We start from the raw sequence: 17,626 nt of genomic DNA on the forward strand, positions 1-17,626 counted from the left end.
CTGTATATTTTCTCCAATGTTATTTACTTCCATTTACTTCCATACTGTTTAGTATGTTCGTTTTTTTTCTAACAATACAATTGATTTTCTTAATTTAATTTTTTTAGTTAATTGTATTTAATTGCAAACTTATTTTGATATATACAATTTTTTCATAAGCTATCTATGTATTTTTTTCTCTCCCAATTTGAAAGTGGCATTAATGAATGGGATTAAATCTCTGCTTCCTCCTGCTCCTTTTCGAGCATGTTGAAATAGAGTAATCCTGTTGTATCTGAAGTAATCTGATTACTTTCGCTGTACCTTTTGAATGAACTGCCTTTATTATAAGGAGTTTTTTTATTCCTTTTAATTTAAATGCAGTATATACTCAGACAAGCGTTACAGAAAATGGATGGATGGGTATATATTAAATTTAGCTAATCCCGCATTGCATGCATTTACAGTCAGTTACAGTTTATTTGCTTTTCTAGAGAATGACTTTGCGCCTTGCACCCCATAGTTACACACAAAGACTGAGAGGTCAACACAACGATGAAATCAATCCATACGGTGCCTTTGTGAAGTTTGTGTTGGGAATAGCAGCCTGCATGCAGAGGTCACAACCTTTGAAACATTCCTGCTCTGCATGGATGGAGTTTATATCTGATGCGTTGCCTCACGCAGTCATGCAGTGTCCGAAATTACAGTGACAGGACAAGACACACCACGGACAGCTGTGAGTGTAAATGGAGCTGCTGCACTCCCTTACGGCCACAACATTAGGCACACTTGATAATAATGTTATGCTTTGGTATGAATTCAACAATGTGCTTGTTTTTGTGGTTCGCTACACGGGAAAATCGCTCTCAGTATAATGGAGACCACCACAATGCATCCCAATGGATGTCTTCCAATATGCAAAGTGGGGAAAATGGTGCACTTTTGACCATCTAAGAAATGTACATCTAGAATTGAGAGGGTGACCTTTTTTGTACATAAAATATGAAATGACAATGAATTCAGTGTATCCCCTTTGGGTACAATAATAACACTGAAAGTAACATTTATACACAGCAATAAAGTACAGCACAAAGCACAAACGTAAAAGATGAAGTTGTCCAGTCACATTTTATCCACCTGCAGGGACTCGCTGCACAAAGAGATCAATCCTTACTCTATACGTCCCTTTAGGACCGATTCCTTCAAACTCATTTAAAACCTATAAGAGACAATTTCCCAAGTGATCTTTCGGTTTCCTGTTCATAATCATACTTTCCTAGTTGTAAAGGTGTAGTGTGGGTTTGTTTCTTTGTTTTATGCCGGCGGTTTTCAGACTTTTTGACAACATGTCCAAGTACGGTGTTAAAGAAGTCACATCACATCACATCATGTAAACAAAAATCAACAAGATAGCTTAAGTATTACGACTTCCACTACAGTAGAACCTCTAATGAGGTTAAAAACTGAAATAGTTTCCCAATAGAAAGTAATGGAACTATAAATAATCTGTTCCAGGGTCAAACTGTTGTCGTCTTTATGAACTGTACAGGTAATGTTCTTAGTCTACTGAGAATGTTACATGAGAATGTTAACACAATGAAAGGGTCAGACTTGAACTTTAACTACAAATATCATTCGGAATTTTAGTTAGAGCATAAAAAAACGTACCTTTTAGATGTGGTTTTTAAGATTATTACAGCCCTAGTCACCTTTACACTCATTGTTTACACCACATTGCGACTGTTATGCTGCAGGGGATGGCTGTTAGCTCGCAAGCTAGCAGACTGTTTGTCTTGAACTTATTTTTTTTTGTCAACTTAAGAAGCCAAAAACTTACCACTTCCACACTGGATATGAGGATATAACTTTTTTTCCCACTCGATCATGTCAGACATGCCATAGCTAACTTCATGCATTAAGGTAGTGTAATATTTAATATTGCCACCTAGTGACCAGAATACTACATATCAGATTGATTTCAATATTTTGATAAATAATAGACCAGGAAACAGCAATCGTTTATGAATTAATTTCTGAAAAAACATGATATAGCGAGGGACGAATGTATTCCGAATTACACAAAGTTTTTGTTTGACCTTTTAGTGAGTCATGTGTCACGTTTTTTTTCAACATTTTAAGTGTAAAAAGAAGCTAATTACATTAAAAACGACTAAATAAATAGTCTATGTGATGTTGGAGTGCTTTGAATATGAGATTACTTCTTGTAATTTCATGTTAGAAAGATTTGAAAAATGCGCTTTAATGCTGATTTTTTTGTGTTTTGTACAGCATTTGGGGCATGAAAAGAATTTTCATGAAAACTGCAGACTTTAAGACCTCATGGTTGTTTGACTTTAGAGGTTCCACTATATATATACTTATTTTTATTTTTAAATTGCACCCTCCTCCCTGCTCTTTCAGCTGTGCTCCCCAAGCTGGTGTCCATGTTGGGGGTCCGGGTGGTCGCCGCTCCCTGGGCCTTCAGCGACGACATGTCGGTGCCCCCCCACGTGACACACGTGTTTGTGGGTGTCGACCTGCCCGCCATCATTACCCGAGCGCAAGGCCATCAGTTCAATCTCATGCTTGGCAGCCGTCTCCAGCACCTGCTGCTTGTTGTAGAACAAGACAAAGTTGTTGATGATGGGATGGATGGGTAGGGCGATGGCGATCACGCCGCACAGGAAGCTGATGGCGGCGTTGCACCTCCCTAAAGTGGTCTTGGGGTACACGTCTCCGTAGCCCACCGTAGTCATGGTGATGACAGCCCACCAGAAGGACTGCGGTATGCTGGTGAATAAGGTCTCCGGGTGGTTCTGCTCCATGGTGTAGCCCAGTGCGGAGAAGAGGAACACCCCGACGCCCATGTACATGAGGAGCAGGCCCAGCTCCTTCAAGCTGCTCTTCAGGGCAGATGTGAGGGTCTGCAGTCCTGAAGAGTGGCGCGCCAGCTTGAAAATACGCGCAATGCGCATTATACGTAAAGCCTGCACCGCCTGCTGCACGTTGGCCAGCTCCATCATGCCTGCACCCAGAGAGGTCAGGAGGAGCACCATGAAGAAGGGCATGATGGCCATGAAGTCGATGATGTTCATGAAGGCTAGCATGAATTTGACTTTATTGGGCGAGGAGATGAGGCGTAGGATGTACTCGATGGTGAACCAGCCGATGCACACCGTCTCGATGATCTCCAAGGTGGGGTGCTCCATGAGGTTGCCCTCTTGGTCCTCCACCTGCATATCCGGGATGGTGCCTACACACATCACCACAGAGGAGATGAGGATGAAGATAAAGGAGATGATGGCGATGATATGTGCAGGGAAGGAGGACTCCGGCTTCTCCATGAGCCTCCACAAGCACGTCTGGAATCGCTGCCAGCCACTTGCTGTTGGATCTCCTTCCCGGTCCACCAGGATAGTCCTCACCTTCTCTGCAATCTCTGCAAGTTCTTCTTCCACCTCCTTTAAGTTGCTCTTGCAGCACTCATCCAAGTAATCAGAGCCAACTTTCCAAAACTCCATCTCCTTCATGAAGCAGATGGGGCAGATGCCTCGCTTCACGTGGATCTCCCCGTAGTAATAAAGCTCAGTAATGCACCTGAACGCATCTGGATCCCTGTCAAAGTAAAACTCTCCGTTATCCGGGTCGTAGTCGTCACACATTGTAGCGATATCCTCCGTGGACTGGTGAGACATTGAGTTCACCAGCTCGGCCAAGCGGGTGTCCGGGAAGCGGTTGAGAACGTCCCCGCAAAACACCTGTTTCACCCCACCGATGTTCACCACGATCTCCGAGTAGTCGCTGCTGGCTTCGGAGCCGCTCCAGTCCGCGTGTCTGCTCCTGTGGGTCCCCCACATCGTTATGAGGAGGGGTGATTCTCTTAAACTTGTTGGACAAGTCTAAGTAAGTCAGCAGGGTACTTCAAAACATGTAAAAAAAAATGAAAGTCATACGTCGTTTCTGTGAGAAGTCTGCCTGCGTTTGGAAGCTGTGCGCGCAGACTAAGTTGGATATGAAGCGAGTGTGGGTGAGAAGTGAGAAACAACCAAGCCTTTCACTTCCGGTGTATTTATAAGGATTTTACTTTGAAGGCTCGACTTGATTTCCTTTCTGAACAGTGTTGTAGAATATTCTCGATTCATTGATCACGTTTGCACGAACGACGAGTATGGCCATTGCATAAAATGAATATTTATATTGATTTCTTACATGTTTACCTAATTGTCTGTTGGTGAGCGCTTGATAATTTAGTTGTCAGAATTGGGCCATCGAAATACAGTAAATTATTTTACTGTATCTTCTTAATCTCATTTGTAAATACGAAAAAGATAATGATACAAGCTGGGGGAAACACATTTAAAAGACTTAATACGTGCTTGGTACTTACAATAGAAGTAATTTGTCTCCACCTAGTGCCTAATCTGCCACACTCCCACAAAAAGTAGTCCTCATTTGACTTGTAACCATACTAACTTTTTTTAACTATTTGAATTAAATTGCTGTGATATTTTAATACTTTAAATTACTACTAGTGATACTATTTTTTCTGAAACCGGTGGTCGTGGTGTTGAGATCATGCGTTTACTTGCCTTGTAGCGTCCAAAATGTTAAGCTTCAATTCGGGAAAGCACAATATGTGGACTTTCACCACCACTTTTTCGAAAAGTATTATTGCGCTCTAAAAATAAACAACTTTTAGATATTTATTTTGGGAACTCGGCATTTAGGTATTCGTCATTTCCCACGTTTCACCAAATTGTTGGTGAACGTAGCACTACCTTTAACCTTACACGGCGCCTTCTGATTGGTCGGCTGCGAGGAGCGCTCATTTTCAGCCAATCGGCGTGGGCCACGGTGAGTCTCGTCCATTGACTCTTCTGCTCGGCGCTACAGCAGCAACCGTTGTATGTTTGTTTGCTAGCAAGAGAATAAGTCGTGGGAGAGCCTCAAACCATGAAATCACAACTTTTTGGTGAGTCTGACTTGTGCTGTAGTTTTCGTAACTTCTTTGACACGTTACAAATGTGACGTTTGTTTGAGAACAGCTTTTCAGAAAGATTAGCTTTGTTTGGCTAGCTTGCAGAACCAAATGTTTGGAGGCCCCTCTAATTCAATACAAACCTCAATTTTAAGCAACAACGTGCTCATGTTATATTACTCGTTTTAGTGTTTTTTAAGCCGTATCATATAATTTATATTATTCGTGTTTTACATTGACTGCTATAGCTCTGCTATGCGTCAGTACGTTGTATTTGGTCATATATATATAACATATTTTTGCAGGAGTGTCGTTGGGTTGCTCGCTGCTTGTGTGTATCAGCGCCTTTTATTCCTCCAGCGATGATGTCATCGAATTGACCCCATCCAACTTCAATAGCGAGGTGATCCAAAGCGACAGTCTTTGGCTGGTGGAGTTCTATGCTCCCTGGTGAGTGAACACACACCTGGGCTGGGAGTGTTCCACTAGAACTAAATCATGCTGAGCTACTTGTACGCACAAATGATTGATAGCAAATTAACAGTCATCACATGACATTTACAGGTGTGGACACTGTCAAAATCTGACACCAGACTGGAAGAAGGCAGCCACAGCCCTCAAGGTAAACACCGTTTGTGCTATAAGGATACATTTAGTTTAATGGAAATGCATACTAAGAAGCTTGTGGAATTGTGGATGTTCACTTTCTTGCTGTAAGGTTCTATTTGCTTCTGTATTGGCTATTAGTACCAAGTACCAAGTGTATATGTCTATAAATTACACACATACGAATGTTGCCTTACCCAGATGTTTCAGTATTTGACTCCACAGTCTCAAAGTGGCCACAGAGCTCTTGTCATGCTGCCCTCAGTCTCTTCTTGGATGAAACACATGAATAATGAGTCTCATTCCGTGCCACTTTTTAGGCTATTGTAACATTTGAGGATACATGGCTAAAATGGAGGCTGCACGGCGGTCGAGTGGTTAGCACGCAGACCTCACAGCTAGGAGACCCGAGTTCAATCCCACCCTCGGACATGTCTGTGGAGTTTGCATGTTCTCCCTGTGCATGTGTGGGTTTTCTCCGGGTCCTCCGGTTTCCTCCCACATTCCAAAAACATGCTAGGTTAATTGGTGACTCCAAATTGTCCATAGGTATGAATGTGAGTGTGAATGGTTGTTTGTCTATATGTGCCCTGTGATTGGCTGGCGACCAGTCCAGGGTGTACCCCGCCTCTTGCCCGAAGACAGCTGGGATAGGCTCCAGCATCCCCCGCGACCCTCGTGAGAATAAGCAAGGCTAAAATGGGCCAAAATAAACATTAACGTTAGCGTACCTTGTTGGTGGAGTATTGTACTCCATAGTCTCCACTTGGACATGCTTGAATGTTGTCCTTCCTGTGCCGCCTCAAAGGGTATTGTGAAGGTTGGTGCAGTAGACGCAGACCAGCACAAGTCTCTGGGAGGCCAATATGGCGTCAGAGGCTTCCCCACCATCAAGATCTTTGGTGCCAACAAGAACAAACCAGAGGATTATCAAGGTACTCAAGGAGAGCATGTTCTACCTCATTTTTGAGCTCCATTCAAAAAGCGATGTCAACTCATTTGAAGTTCCTTGCATCCCTCAGGTGGACGCACGAGCCAGGCTATCGTGGACGGAGCTATGAGCGCTCTACGCACTCTTGTCAAAGAGCGTCTCAGCGGCAAGTCTGGCAGCTCTGGGTACAACAGACAGGTATGAGATGACTCAAATGAGCTTTAATGTTGCTTATTAAAAGCTGAGTGTCACCCCCCTCCCTCTCAATCGTCAATAGAGTGGCGGTGACAGTGGAGGCAGCAAAAAGGACGTGGTGGAGCTCACAGACGACAACTTCAACGAGATGGTCCTGGAGAGCAACGAAGTGTGGATGGTGGAGTTCTTCGCCCCCTGGTGTGGACACTGCAAGAAGTGAGTTGTACTCTTGGAAAGTGATTTTTGTAGTGTGTACAACAAAAAATGAACCCTTAATGTCACACAAATGAACAAGTTAAACAGAAATTTTGGGGAAGACAACAGTTGTAAAGTTGCAAAAAACATTGAACTCCTGTTTGTGCAATCGCCAGTCTGGAGCCTGAGTGGGCAGCCGCCGCTACAGCCGTCAAGGAGCAGACCAAGGGCATGGTTCGCCTCGGAGCTGTGGATGCAACGGTACATCAGGGGGTGTCCAGCCGCTATGGGGTGAGTATCACAGCATGAATGTATGCACGTGCAGTACAGCACATTGATTATTCATTGCAATCAAGCGGTGCACTCTTAACTTAAAATACCTGCTCCTCCGCCTGTGCAGATCCGAGGCTTTCCCACCATTAAGATATTCCGCAAGGGCGAGGAGCCCGAGGACTACCAGGGAGGACGCTCCCGAAGCGACATCATCGCCAGGGCCCTGGATCTGTTCTCTGATAACGCCCCAGCTCCTGAACTAGTAGAGGTCAGTTGGTGTCAAGACAAAAGTATGTAGACACAGGAAGTTGAAAAATAACAGCCTGAATGTGTCGGTCGTGCAGATCATCAATGAAGACGCCCTGAAGAAGACGTGTGAGGACAGTCAGCTGTGCATCATCTCCGTCCTGCCGCACATTTTGGACACAGGTGAGACACACACATCTGCGTATTGGTTTCTTTTCTTTAAATTGGGAATAGGCGGTAGGTTATAGGTAGGTTTTGATGGCATAAAACAGCTCAGTTAATTCACTCAACATTTTCTAGCAGGAAGATGCTTTGACAAGACCCAATGTTGTCTAACTGCACTTTCTGTAACCGTACTAAATATCTGAGTGCATCTAAAGTCTGTACTTTTTATGTAAACAGGTGCTGCTGGTAGAAACAGCTACTTGGACGTAATGATGAAGATGGCGGACAAGTACAAGAAGAAGATGTGGGGGTAAGAACTGACGGACTGCATCATGTGGTCTAGAGTCTTCGGAATCTCGTTGGAGAAATGACTTAACAGATTTCTCCTTCCTTCATCAGCTGGCTGTGGACCGAGGCTGGCGCTCAGATGGAGCTTGAGGCCTCCCTGGGTATCGGTGGCTTCGGCTACCCGGCCATGGCCGCCATCAACACACGCAAGATGAAATTCGCTCTCCTCAGGGGCTCCTTCAGCGACACCGGAATTCACGAATTCCTCAGGTGAGGCCTGCATGCTCCGTTTGCATTTTTGAGAAAGGACGGAAAGAACATTTAAAAGCAGCAAGGAATAACACACTTTTTTTTTTTTTTTTGCAGGGAGCTTTCTGTCGGTCGAGGCTCCACCGCCACATTGGGAGGCGGAGTCATGCCTAAAATTCACACCGTTGAACCCTGGGATGGTAAAGATGGTCAGGTGAGGTGAACATTTCAATGACCAGAGTGTTATGACGTTAGTGTTAGGTTACAATATATAAGATGGTCAGGTGAGGGCAACATTTCAATGACCAGAGTGTTATGACGTTAGTGTTAGGTTACAATATATGCATAATTGTCTAAAGTACTTTTTAAATGGCATCGTCTGAAAGTAGTTTTTTAAGAGAAACATAAAAAAAACATGCTCATTGTGTTGTTTTCTATCACCCAGCTTCCTGAGGAGGAGGACTATGACCTTAGTGACGTGGAACTTGATGATGTCACCTATGACAAAACTGAGTTATGAGAAGAAAAAAAAAACAATAGGGGAGGAGGGGGACCAGGATCCGACCCAGACTGTTAAGCTTGGATCTGGTCTGGTCCTATACGACCTTCACCTTCCCTTCTCCTGTGGATGGATGGAAGGCCCGTTCGGTCGCAGTTACTGAAATACTCCAGAGGAGGCGCCTCATTTCTCACATCGTTTGTCACACAGTGGGGGGTGGGGGGCACTTTTCATCCCCCAGTTAACTGCTGAAACAATGGAGCATATTTAGAAAGGAGGGCAGGACGTTCTGATTGTAATCTTTCCATTGTTCATTTGTCTCTTTCTCAAAGCGCCTATTTTAAAATGTGGATTCAAAATACTTAAATGTTAAACCTCTGAATTTTTTTTTCTGTTCTGATCCAATGGGTGAGTCCCTCGGTGGGTTGGGCAGGGGTGGGGGGGTTCATGCGCAACATGTTGTGTAGATTTTTCTTACACAAACTTTATTTCAATTGTGTGAAAACATGTTTGTTACAATAATAAAACCTTAAACAACCACAGTCTCTGTATTGAAAGTCACATAAAAATGCATTCCACAGAGTGCATGCAATACTAAAGGCATATACATCTTGTGTATAGAACAGCCACTGAGCATTCCTGAGCAACATATAGTCACTTCTCCACAGTTAAAATTTAATATTCATTTCTTAATGTAACATAGCTGGAGTCATAATACTTAGAAGTGATCCAGTCAATATAAATATATGATATGGCACTTGAGCGGATGGGGGGAGAGGGGGGATGAAATGCATTTACACAGAATAAGCCCATCAGTCCACAGAAAAGAAGCCACGATAATGTAAACATAAGACGTGGAGTGCTATACTGTACATGTCAGGACCATGTTTTTCCCCTTTAAATCAGGTGAACAACAGTGCAGCCTCAGAACTGACGAGAGGTTCCCTGATCGGACTGCAGGAGTCTGACGATGGACGGGTCACTCTTGGCACCTTTAATGAACTCCTCCAAGGACAAGCGACCTGTCCGGTACACGGCACAAAAGCAGCACACTTAAGGAACAGCCAGTTGGCACGTTGGCCACCAGGTGGTGCTGTGGGCTTGCTGTCATAGTGTATTATGACTGTCATTGGGATCAAGTGACCAATTGCAAGGCACCATGTGTCCAAAAATGGGGGAATGGGGGAAGCCCATGAAATGAAAACCATGAGCATTGTCATTAAATAAGAGGTGATGTATTGTCAAATTATAAAACTCCAAAAGCTGTGTGATTGTGTGTGTGTAGCTTACTTTCAGGGTTAGGTCAGATGTGTATGAAACATATGCCTTTATGTAACATGTTTCTTTCCCATGAACAGATAATAATCCACGCTCTGTTGGTAGTTGTGTAACACATGTTAGGTGACGAAGCGGCGCAGTGTTATTGATATGTTTTTGCTGAAACTCACCGTCATTGTCGATATCCATCTGTCTAAAGATCTTATCCGTACGTTTCTCCGGTGTGGATTCATCCTCGGGCATCTTCATCACTGAAGACACCATCTTATAAATGGCCTACAAAAGGATGGTTATTTTTACTCAAGACATTTATAACTGTTAACATTTTGAATGGTATGTTTTGTACTCTTCAGAAAGGTCGTCTTGGTAGAACGAGGAGAAAGCATGGGGGCAAAAACACCTGAAGAGCAACAAAAGCATTGATGCATTTCTTATGGGCAAACACAACAGGCTAAAGCCAATATTGATACGACCCAGCAGGCAGCTCTGCTCACCACACTGGAGTAATAAATATAACCACAGAAAGGGCATACAGTACATCTACCGTGCGACATGCACCCCGAAAGCAGGTTTTTTGCGTGTCTCAAGTCATCCAAGTCAAAAATAGTGATGCTCAAATGTAACCCTTTTATAATATGGAAACCGGCACGGCTTGGTACTACGAATAATTAAATAGACCCCTTGTATCAGGTAGTACCTGTAGAAAAAGGGCCCTCACCTGGACTATCTCCAGCATCTCAGCCCGACTGATATAGCCGTTCCCATCCAGATCATACATGCTGAAGGCCCAGCGCAGTTTCTGCTCCAGCCCACCACGAGAAGTCACACTCAGCGCGATGATGAACTCCCTGAAGTCGATGGTGGCGTCGCAGTTGGTGTCGAACGTGCGGAAGACATGCTCGGCGAACTTAGAGGCGTCTCCGTAGGGAAAAAAGTTAGCGTAGATCTTCTTGAACTCCTCCACGGTCAGGTGACCCGTGGGGCAGTCCTTAAGGAAGCCGCGGTACCACTCCTGCAGCTCGTGGTCGGTGAACTCTGTGTTCTCTCTCAAATCGTTGAGGACCTCAGGTCGTAGCTTACTGTTCTGTTTTCCCATGATGAAGCTGGGCTGGTGTTTCTACAGTATCCCTGCTAGCGCTCCACACTACCACTGCTTTTGTTTTAGATGACCACTCCGCTTCCTTGTCTCCTGCAGGGGACAGACAACTGTCATTAATATCTTTGTTGGATGAAATTCACGAGTTCAATACGCCCGTAGTAGTAGCAGTAGTGCTGATTTGGGAGATTGATGGTTGGATTCTGGGCGGCACGGCGGTTGAGTGGTTAGTGCGCAGACCTCACAGCTAGGAGTTTGCATGTGGAGTTTGCATGTTCTCCCCGTGCATGTGTGGGTTTTCTCCGGGTACTCCGGTTTCCTCCCACTTTCCAAAAACATGCTAGGTTAATTGGCGACTCCAAATTGTCCATAGGTATGAATGTGAATGTGAATGGTTGTTTGTCTATATGTGCCCTGTGATTGGCTGGCAACCAGTCCAGGGTGTACCCCGCCTCTTGCCTGAAGACAGCTGGGATAGGCTCCAGCACCCCCGCGACCCTCGTGAGGAAAAGCGGTAGAAAATGAATGAATGACTGAATGAATGTTTGGATTCTCTACCTAGAGTATGTAACATAAAAACTTCAAAGGCCGACCAGTGCTTATTCTATTATTATTATTTTATAATGTGTATAATTCATTCTATTATTTATTTTTAATGTAATTTGTAATATTTCTTTTTGTCACACAAATATTAAAAACAATAAAAACAAAATATTAAAAACTTTTCCTTTTGAAAAAAAAAGGTTCTCCTCTCATGTAGTGTGGAAGTGGTAGCTTGCTATGCTAGCGGCAGTAACAGTGTAACAGTGACTATTGGGGTGTTATTTTGCAGTAAAAATCACATTTACAAAGTCTTAAATAGGTTTTCTATGCTCGAACTATCATACAAACTTTTTGTTCCTTGGAATGTTAAATTGTTATGTATGTATGTATTGTCATGTACAGCATAACCTCCCTTCCTAATAAAGGCCTGGTGCTCTCTGCTGTTGAGTAAATAAAGATCCCCCCTTTTTTGTTAACATAAAATGCATTGCCAGGCAATAAGTGGCTTTTCTGTGCTAGCAAGAGTATGAACTCACACAGCAGGTGACACAATCTGACAGCTGTTTTTTTTTCTTAAGTGTGATCGCCACACTTGGAGGCTGAACTCTAACTCCTTGCATCAAAATCAGGAATCCGAGTATAGTATTTTCCCAAACTAGACGAGCCATTAAGCTTGTATGTCCCTAACTTATCAATGACAAATGCTGTACTAACGTTTACCGTAAATGGTTGTTTGACCAAATTAGGTCATCTCTTGAGAAAACACATTACTGGCATTGATGACGTTTTTTAAGATTGAGTTGACTGAACATTCTGCCTGCCCAGTAGGGCACAGAGAGCCCCTCCAGTTTGCCATTCCTCATTCCCAACCCCCATGTGCTGCGTGGTCCTCTTTTTCCAGTGGCTTCCCCGCCTAATGAGTCCGCTTCACACGCTGAAGGCTGCAACGGAGCAGCAGGCCAGTTTCACTGCAGCCTGTCAGGCTCACCTCTTTTACTATGTCATAACAAAGTCGCTCTCTCCCCAGATGCAAATGATTTTATGTAAGGTAAAAAAAAAAAAAAACAACAGTGCATGCGTTTAATTACAGGAACTTGGACAGAGAAGCCCAATAAGACTTGTAACTGCATGTGAATAGAACACATTATGTAAATGCATATTATATTATGACGTAAATTGTCCCATGTTTACATCTATATTGCAGCATTTCCGTGAAGCTGAAATTTGCAGTGAAGTTCTAAGAACAGGAGTAGAAATTTCGACAAATAAAAAGATGGAAGTGAGAAATGATGCTGTATCGTAGGTGACTGAGGTTTCCAAACAATATCAGAATGTAATATATACATACATATAGTATATATATATGTAATATATACATATACCAGGGTTGTCACAAGATAAAAAAATTGTCTCGTGGGCACCAGCCAGGCCCGGGAGGATGAAAAATAAAAGAATTAATCACACAATAAATGAAAAAGAACTCGATTATTTCAGTTTTCCTCGTCTCAAAACAGGCAGGAAGAGTATGTTTCATTTGTTTCATAGAACAACGGCATGAATGGAGTGAGCCATTTTGTCTGCCATACTGCCTCGTTAAGCACAATGCAAGGTAATGTTGTGAAATAAAATTAGTAAAATGCTAAATATTGTCATTAGGATTGTCTGATATCAGTATAAATTGAGATATCGGTTGATGTTGGTATTAGATTTTTTTTCTCGCTCATGGAAACTGATATTTTCAAAATACTGTAGACAACACATATGTTCATTCCACCACAGGAAATATGTCATGTCACACATATCAGTATCGGCTGATCGGTATGTGAAATTGAGAGTTGGACAATATCAGCATAGCTTTCATTCATTCATTTTCTATACGGCTTATCCTCAGGAGGGTCGCGGGCGTGCTGGAGCCTATCCCAGCTGTCTTTGGGCGAGAGGCGGGGTACACCCTTGACTGATGGCCAGCCAATCACAGGGCACACATAGACAAACAACCATTCACACTCTCATTCATACCTATGGACAATTTGGAGTCGCCAATTAACCTAGCATGTTTTTGGAATGTGGGAGGAAACCGGAGTACCCGGAGAAAACCAAACAGAGATGACCGAGGGTGGAATTGAACTTACCCTAACCCCAACCCTAACCCTAACCACTTGATCGCCAATTGGCATATCGGTTTTCAGCAAAAAAGCCAATATGGGACATCCCTAATTGTCATATTTTTTCATTGCACCTTTCTTAAAATCAAGAATTGGGGAAATAATGAAATTATATGCTAGTAAAATGAATAGAAAATGTATTTGTATTTATAAAAATGTCCCCCATAATAAACACCTGGTGAGTAATTCAATGCCCCTGTGAAGAGGAAATACGGTTCAGAATATGTGGGATTACTTTCTTCAGCTCAAACAATTTTTTCCTTTCCTCCGCTATAAAAAAAAATTGTAAAGCCCTCACTTAAATCTGGTTGTTCATTTAACATTGGTAAGGGTCACACATCATTACCCCGCGATCACACCTGTGCAAACACAGCCAACATTTTAAAGCACTCTTTCATGCTTTTTAATTGGACGTAAATCAAACAAAACATGAGCTCAGAGAGCAGGAGGACTCTTCAGTTTGTGTGTGCTGGTAATAATAAAGACACCATCAAAGGGGTGAACCGATGTGGTGTCATCGGGTTAAAAATGATACAAAGAGAGAATAAGAAATGAGCTCTCTAGTTATTTCTCATGCTTTTTGTGCTGGTTCTCTGAAGTACCGTGGAGAACATCACGCACTGGATCAGGATGAAGTCCCCTGACACACCAGTTGCCAAGGCAACGGCATAGTGGTGCTAAAGCTCAAGTAAGGGAGGCAGTGCAACCATCAATCCGGGGTGCTAGATAATCAGACATGTAGTAAGCGATTACAAACATTGGGGGATGAACTACGCAACATCAGTGAACCTCTGACTTCACAACTGTTCCTCACACGCCAACATCTCATACAACGTCAGAAGAGTGCAAGCGTAGGAATTCTGACATAAAAGCCCACATTCCCACCGTTCGGTAGCCTATTATTGCGATTATTACTATCTATTATTTATTACTATTATCACATTTACTTTGCTTCACAATTTTACAATTTTTGACCATTGAAATGCCCCCCAAAAACTGTGCAGAACTGCACTGCTTAGTGGAAAACTCATGTAGGTGTGATGTGTGGGCAGCCTGATACTGTTGTGTTGTATTTTCCACTGCGCATATCTTTACTATACAGTATTCCTTTCCAGCAGCCAGTTAGTGAGCACGATTACACAACGTCAAATGTTATGATTCCCATCAACAATTGAGAGAGTACACAGCAATCAATATAATGTACTGAATGAATGCATGAAGTTGACTGCCAAGATGGAGAATTATGTAGCCAAACTCACCAAGAGGTGATCAGAGTTTTACAACAAAGTATCAGAACCTTTCCTGGAGGAGGAAAGGCTGCATGTACTTCATGTACAAATAAAAGGTAAATAAAACAGAAATGTTTATTAAGCAAAATAAATAATTGGGTCTAAGAAGTATCAAAAGCATTTGTTTTGTTTTATTTTCATGAGTAACCACTATTGACATTAAAAAAACTCCAAAGAAGTCAGTGCCTCACCAACCACAATCACTGTTTTCATACATGTTATTATTATATATTTTTTACACATACACCTTTCAAAACACGCATTCTTTCAGTAGCAAATTTAAAGGAGAATTGCACTTTTTTGTGGGAATTGTTTTTCCTGTGCATTCTAGCTCGAGAGTTAATAAGAGCTAGCTAACAACGGACGCCATGGGAAAGACTTATTTTGATGCTCACAAAAATAGCTAAAAAATAACGGCAACAGTGCTCCATTTACATAACTGACTTGTATATTAACCAAGCTACAGCGATATTATAATTGTAGCCGCTAACATGAAGAACTATTTTTATATGTCGGGCTAACACGACATCAACCCTCTAGTGGATACCGAGCTCTCAATATCGCTACAAAGATGTACAAGATGCTCATTTGCCATCAGCATTTTTACCTGACGACTGGAGCACACGTTTTGTGCTGAAAGACACAGCCATCTCAAAGAGCGCAGACATCTTAAGTGTTGTCGCTGTATATATTATATATTATCATCAGTGTACATGTTAATGCATGATCACAGCATGTATATCAAACAATGCAACGTTGTTAAGAGATTTTTTTTAGAGGACTTCATAGTCGAAATAGGTGTGTCCTAATAACGTACATTGTTAGCTAGCTCATATTATGTTTTCTTGTGTTATAATACACTGAAAGGGGAAAGAAATATGTGTTCATGTTTCACATAATGATTGTAAATGATGGGCAAAATTCCCTTTAAATGATTTTGCTGCATGGTTTAAATGGGAAAAAGTAGCACCACCTGGTGGACATATATGAAATCAAAACACTTCAGCTGCATTGAATTTTCAATGGTTTTCAATCGGACATTTTTTGCCTCCAGGAATGTGAAACACAGTAAATAATTATTTAAAAAATAGAATATCCTCTGTCACCTATATTTGTTCCACGCAGCCAATTTCGCGTCAAAATAACGAGAATAGTGATTTCCAACGTGTGTTGTGTTCAACACAGCCAAGACTGCAATAAGGATGTGATGCGGTCTTAAATGGGTGTAACCCTCAAACTACCCTCCTGTCGTCACTTGAATTGTCACGACACACTTCCTAAGAGTTGCTATGTCATAAGAAGTTTGTTTAAAAAGAAAGAACGAAATACCTTTGCTTTTTTTAGAACGTGCTGTAAGAGTCTTCCGGTATAAAAGTATGCTTTGGTCGGTCCACTTTTATGTCGTCTTCACAGCAGCTAGTCCTTAACTTCTGACGATCAAAATATAAAAGAATACACTCTGAAATGTGTTAAAAAGCTGACTTTGGTGATAAAATTGTATATAGTAGTTATTTTTTTTACCGTAGTGTCTTGCCGATGCTGAAGCTTGGACGGTTAGTGGAAGATGTGACAAGAGCTCGATTTTCATCCCGCTTGTCCATACAACAACAATGGGGTGGACGCGTCATTTACACGTCGATTAAACATCTCTGTGAATTAACTGTACTCCTATAGCATTCTGAACAATATTAAATAGAGAGAGTGGATGTTTTAGTTGTCAAAAATATTCAATTTTGATGGTTTACTTGCTCGTACGTGTGTCATATGTCCAGGCGCCACCCCTCTACAAACTGAGTGGTTCCTTCCACTCTCTCCTAGTTGCTTCCATCGGAGAAAAAGTCTCAGCGTCCGGTGGAAAATTATCTCTGGGGACTATTATTAGCTCTCTATCTGAAATACACGTCTGAGAAAAAAACATCTGAATGCAAAAAATGCCGATTTTATGGGTGAAGAATGTTATTCAGAAAGTTCTACTTTAAAACTCACGTTTACAGACAACAATCTGGATTTTTTTTTAATTCATAATCTAACACCAGTTCCTTTAAAGTGCAAGACAATGTAGGAACATTTCTTCTTTATTCTCCAGACTTTTGACCCATTAAGCACATGCAAGTGTATCATCACTTGTGCAGGTTACAGTGACACAGGAAGTGCGGCCTGTATGTCAGCATTTCAAGTAAGTGGATCAATTATTAACTGTGTGCATGCGTGCGTGTGTGCGTCTGTGTGTGTGTGTTTCTGAAGCCTGACACCTGTTCCTATAAGCACATGGTGTGTTTATCTCGCTCTACCTGAGGGGGGAGGGAACGGGTGCAGGAGGGTTTAGGGAGATGAGGGGTGCTTCTTTTTACACTTGTGTTGTACACTACTTTACTCATGATTGGGCATGGGACACAGGAGTACAACCCAATCTTGGAGTGAGACTACTGTAACGGGCCTTCTCACATGGGCTCACTAAACCGGCTGTCCAACAGAATGTTGCTGCTCGAATCCTGACTCGAACTACAAAATATGAGCATTTTAATTCTGTACTTGGGTTTCTGCACGGGCTTCCTATCACTCATAGAATAGACTTTAAAAGAGATCTGCTTGTGTACAAGTCGTTTCATCGTCTTGCACCAAAGTATGTTAGAACCAGGCTCTTCAGC

At 42.3% G+C, this 17,626-nt stretch overlaps 3 protein-coding genes across 5 annotated transcripts; 1 reads left to right on the plus strand and 2 right to left on the minus strand.

The window, feature by feature from the left end:
* Nucleotides 1-1,549: 1,549 nt before the first annotated feature.
* LOC131106939 (voltage-gated potassium channel regulatory subunit KCNF1-like) lies at nucleotides 1,550-3,949 on the minus strand. The gene has a single exon (XM_058056500.2). The coding sequence runs from the start codon at nucleotides 3,837-3,839 to the stop codon at nucleotides 2,400-2,402; it is 1,440 nt and encodes a 479-aa protein (XP_057912483.2). The 5' UTR covers nucleotides 3,840-3,949; the 3' UTR covers nucleotides 1,550-2,399.
* Nucleotides 3,950-4,810: 861 nt separating this feature from the next.
* On the plus strand, nucleotides 4,811-9,048 carry pdia6 (protein disulfide isomerase family A, member 6). The gene is made up of 13 exons (XM_078798987.1): nucleotides 4,811-4,954; nucleotides 5,266-5,410; nucleotides 5,525-5,582; nucleotides 6,375-6,501; nucleotides 6,589-6,695; nucleotides 6,775-6,908; nucleotides 7,064-7,178; nucleotides 7,288-7,428; nucleotides 7,505-7,589; nucleotides 7,809-7,881; nucleotides 7,971-8,129; nucleotides 8,226-8,322; nucleotides 8,554-9,048. The coding sequence occupies exons 1-13, from the start codon at nucleotides 4,936-4,938 to the stop codon at nucleotides 8,626-8,628; spliced, it is 1,335 nt and encodes a 444-aa protein (XP_078655113.1). The 5' UTR covers nucleotides 4,811-4,935; the 3' UTR covers nucleotides 8,629-9,048.
* Nucleotides 9,049-9,079: 31 nt separating this feature from the next.
* Nucleotides 9,080-16,577, minus strand: hpcal1 (hippocalcin-like 1). 3 transcript variants are annotated; one of them, XM_058056631.2, is made up of 5 exons: nucleotides 16,500-16,577; nucleotides 16,308-16,408; nucleotides 10,604-11,074; nucleotides 10,056-10,161; nucleotides 9,080-9,629 (listed from the first exon to the last, which is right to left on the minus strand). In XM_058056631.2, the coding sequence occupies exons 3-5, from the start codon at nucleotides 10,979-10,981 to the stop codon at nucleotides 9,532-9,534; spliced, it is 582 nt and encodes a 193-aa protein (XP_057912614.1). In that variant the 5' UTR covers nucleotides 10,982-11,074; nucleotides 16,308-16,408; nucleotides 16,500-16,577; the 3' UTR covers nucleotides 9,080-9,531. The 3 variants fall into 3 exon arrangements, with proteins under 3 accessions (XP_057912614.1, XP_057912615.1, XP_057912617.1); XM_058056632.2 differs by having other exon boundaries at nucleotides 16,308-16,405; nucleotides 16,500-16,518; XM_058056634.2 differs by lacking the exon at nucleotides 16,308-16,408 and having other exon boundaries at nucleotides 16,500-16,562.
* Between the last annotated feature and the right edge of the window lie 1,049 nt (nucleotides 16,578-17,626).

The sequence above is a fragment of the Doryrhamphus excisus genome, linkage group LG19 (assembly GCF_037039965.1).
Source record: "Doryrhamphus excisus strain RoL-2023G ecotype Guam linkage group LG19, RoL_Dexc_Guam_v1.1, whole genome shotgun sequence".
Classification (NCBI taxonomy): domain Eukaryota; kingdom Metazoa; phylum Chordata; class Actinopteri; order Syngnathiformes; family Syngnathidae; genus Doryrhamphus; species Doryrhamphus excisus.

Coding starts and splice junctions, on each gene's coding strand:
- LOC131106939 (XM_058056500.2), bottom strand. CDS start 3,839: ATGTGGGGGACCCACAGGAGCAGACACGCGGACTGGAGCGGCTCCGAA.
- pdia6 (XM_078798987.1), top strand. Junction 5,411..5,524: donor GTGGAGTTCTATGCTCCCTG/GTGAGTGAACAC, acceptor TGACATTTACAG/GTGTGGACACTGTCAAAATC. Junction 8,323..8,553: donor GGGATGGTAAAGATGGTCAG/GTGAGGTGAACA, acceptor TCTATCACCCAG/CTTCCTGAGGAGGAGGACTA.
- hpcal1 (XM_058056631.2), bottom strand. CDS start 10,981: ATGGGAAAACAGAACAGTAAGCTACGACCTGAGGTCCTCAACGATTTG. Junction 10,162..10,603: donor AGATGCTGGAGATAGTCCAG/GTGAGGGCCCTT, acceptor ATCCTTTTGTAG/GCCATTTATAAGATGGTGTC. Junction 9,630..10,055: donor GATGGATATCGACAATGACG/GTGAGTTTCAGC, acceptor TGTACCGGACAG/GTCGCTTGTCCTTGGAGGAG.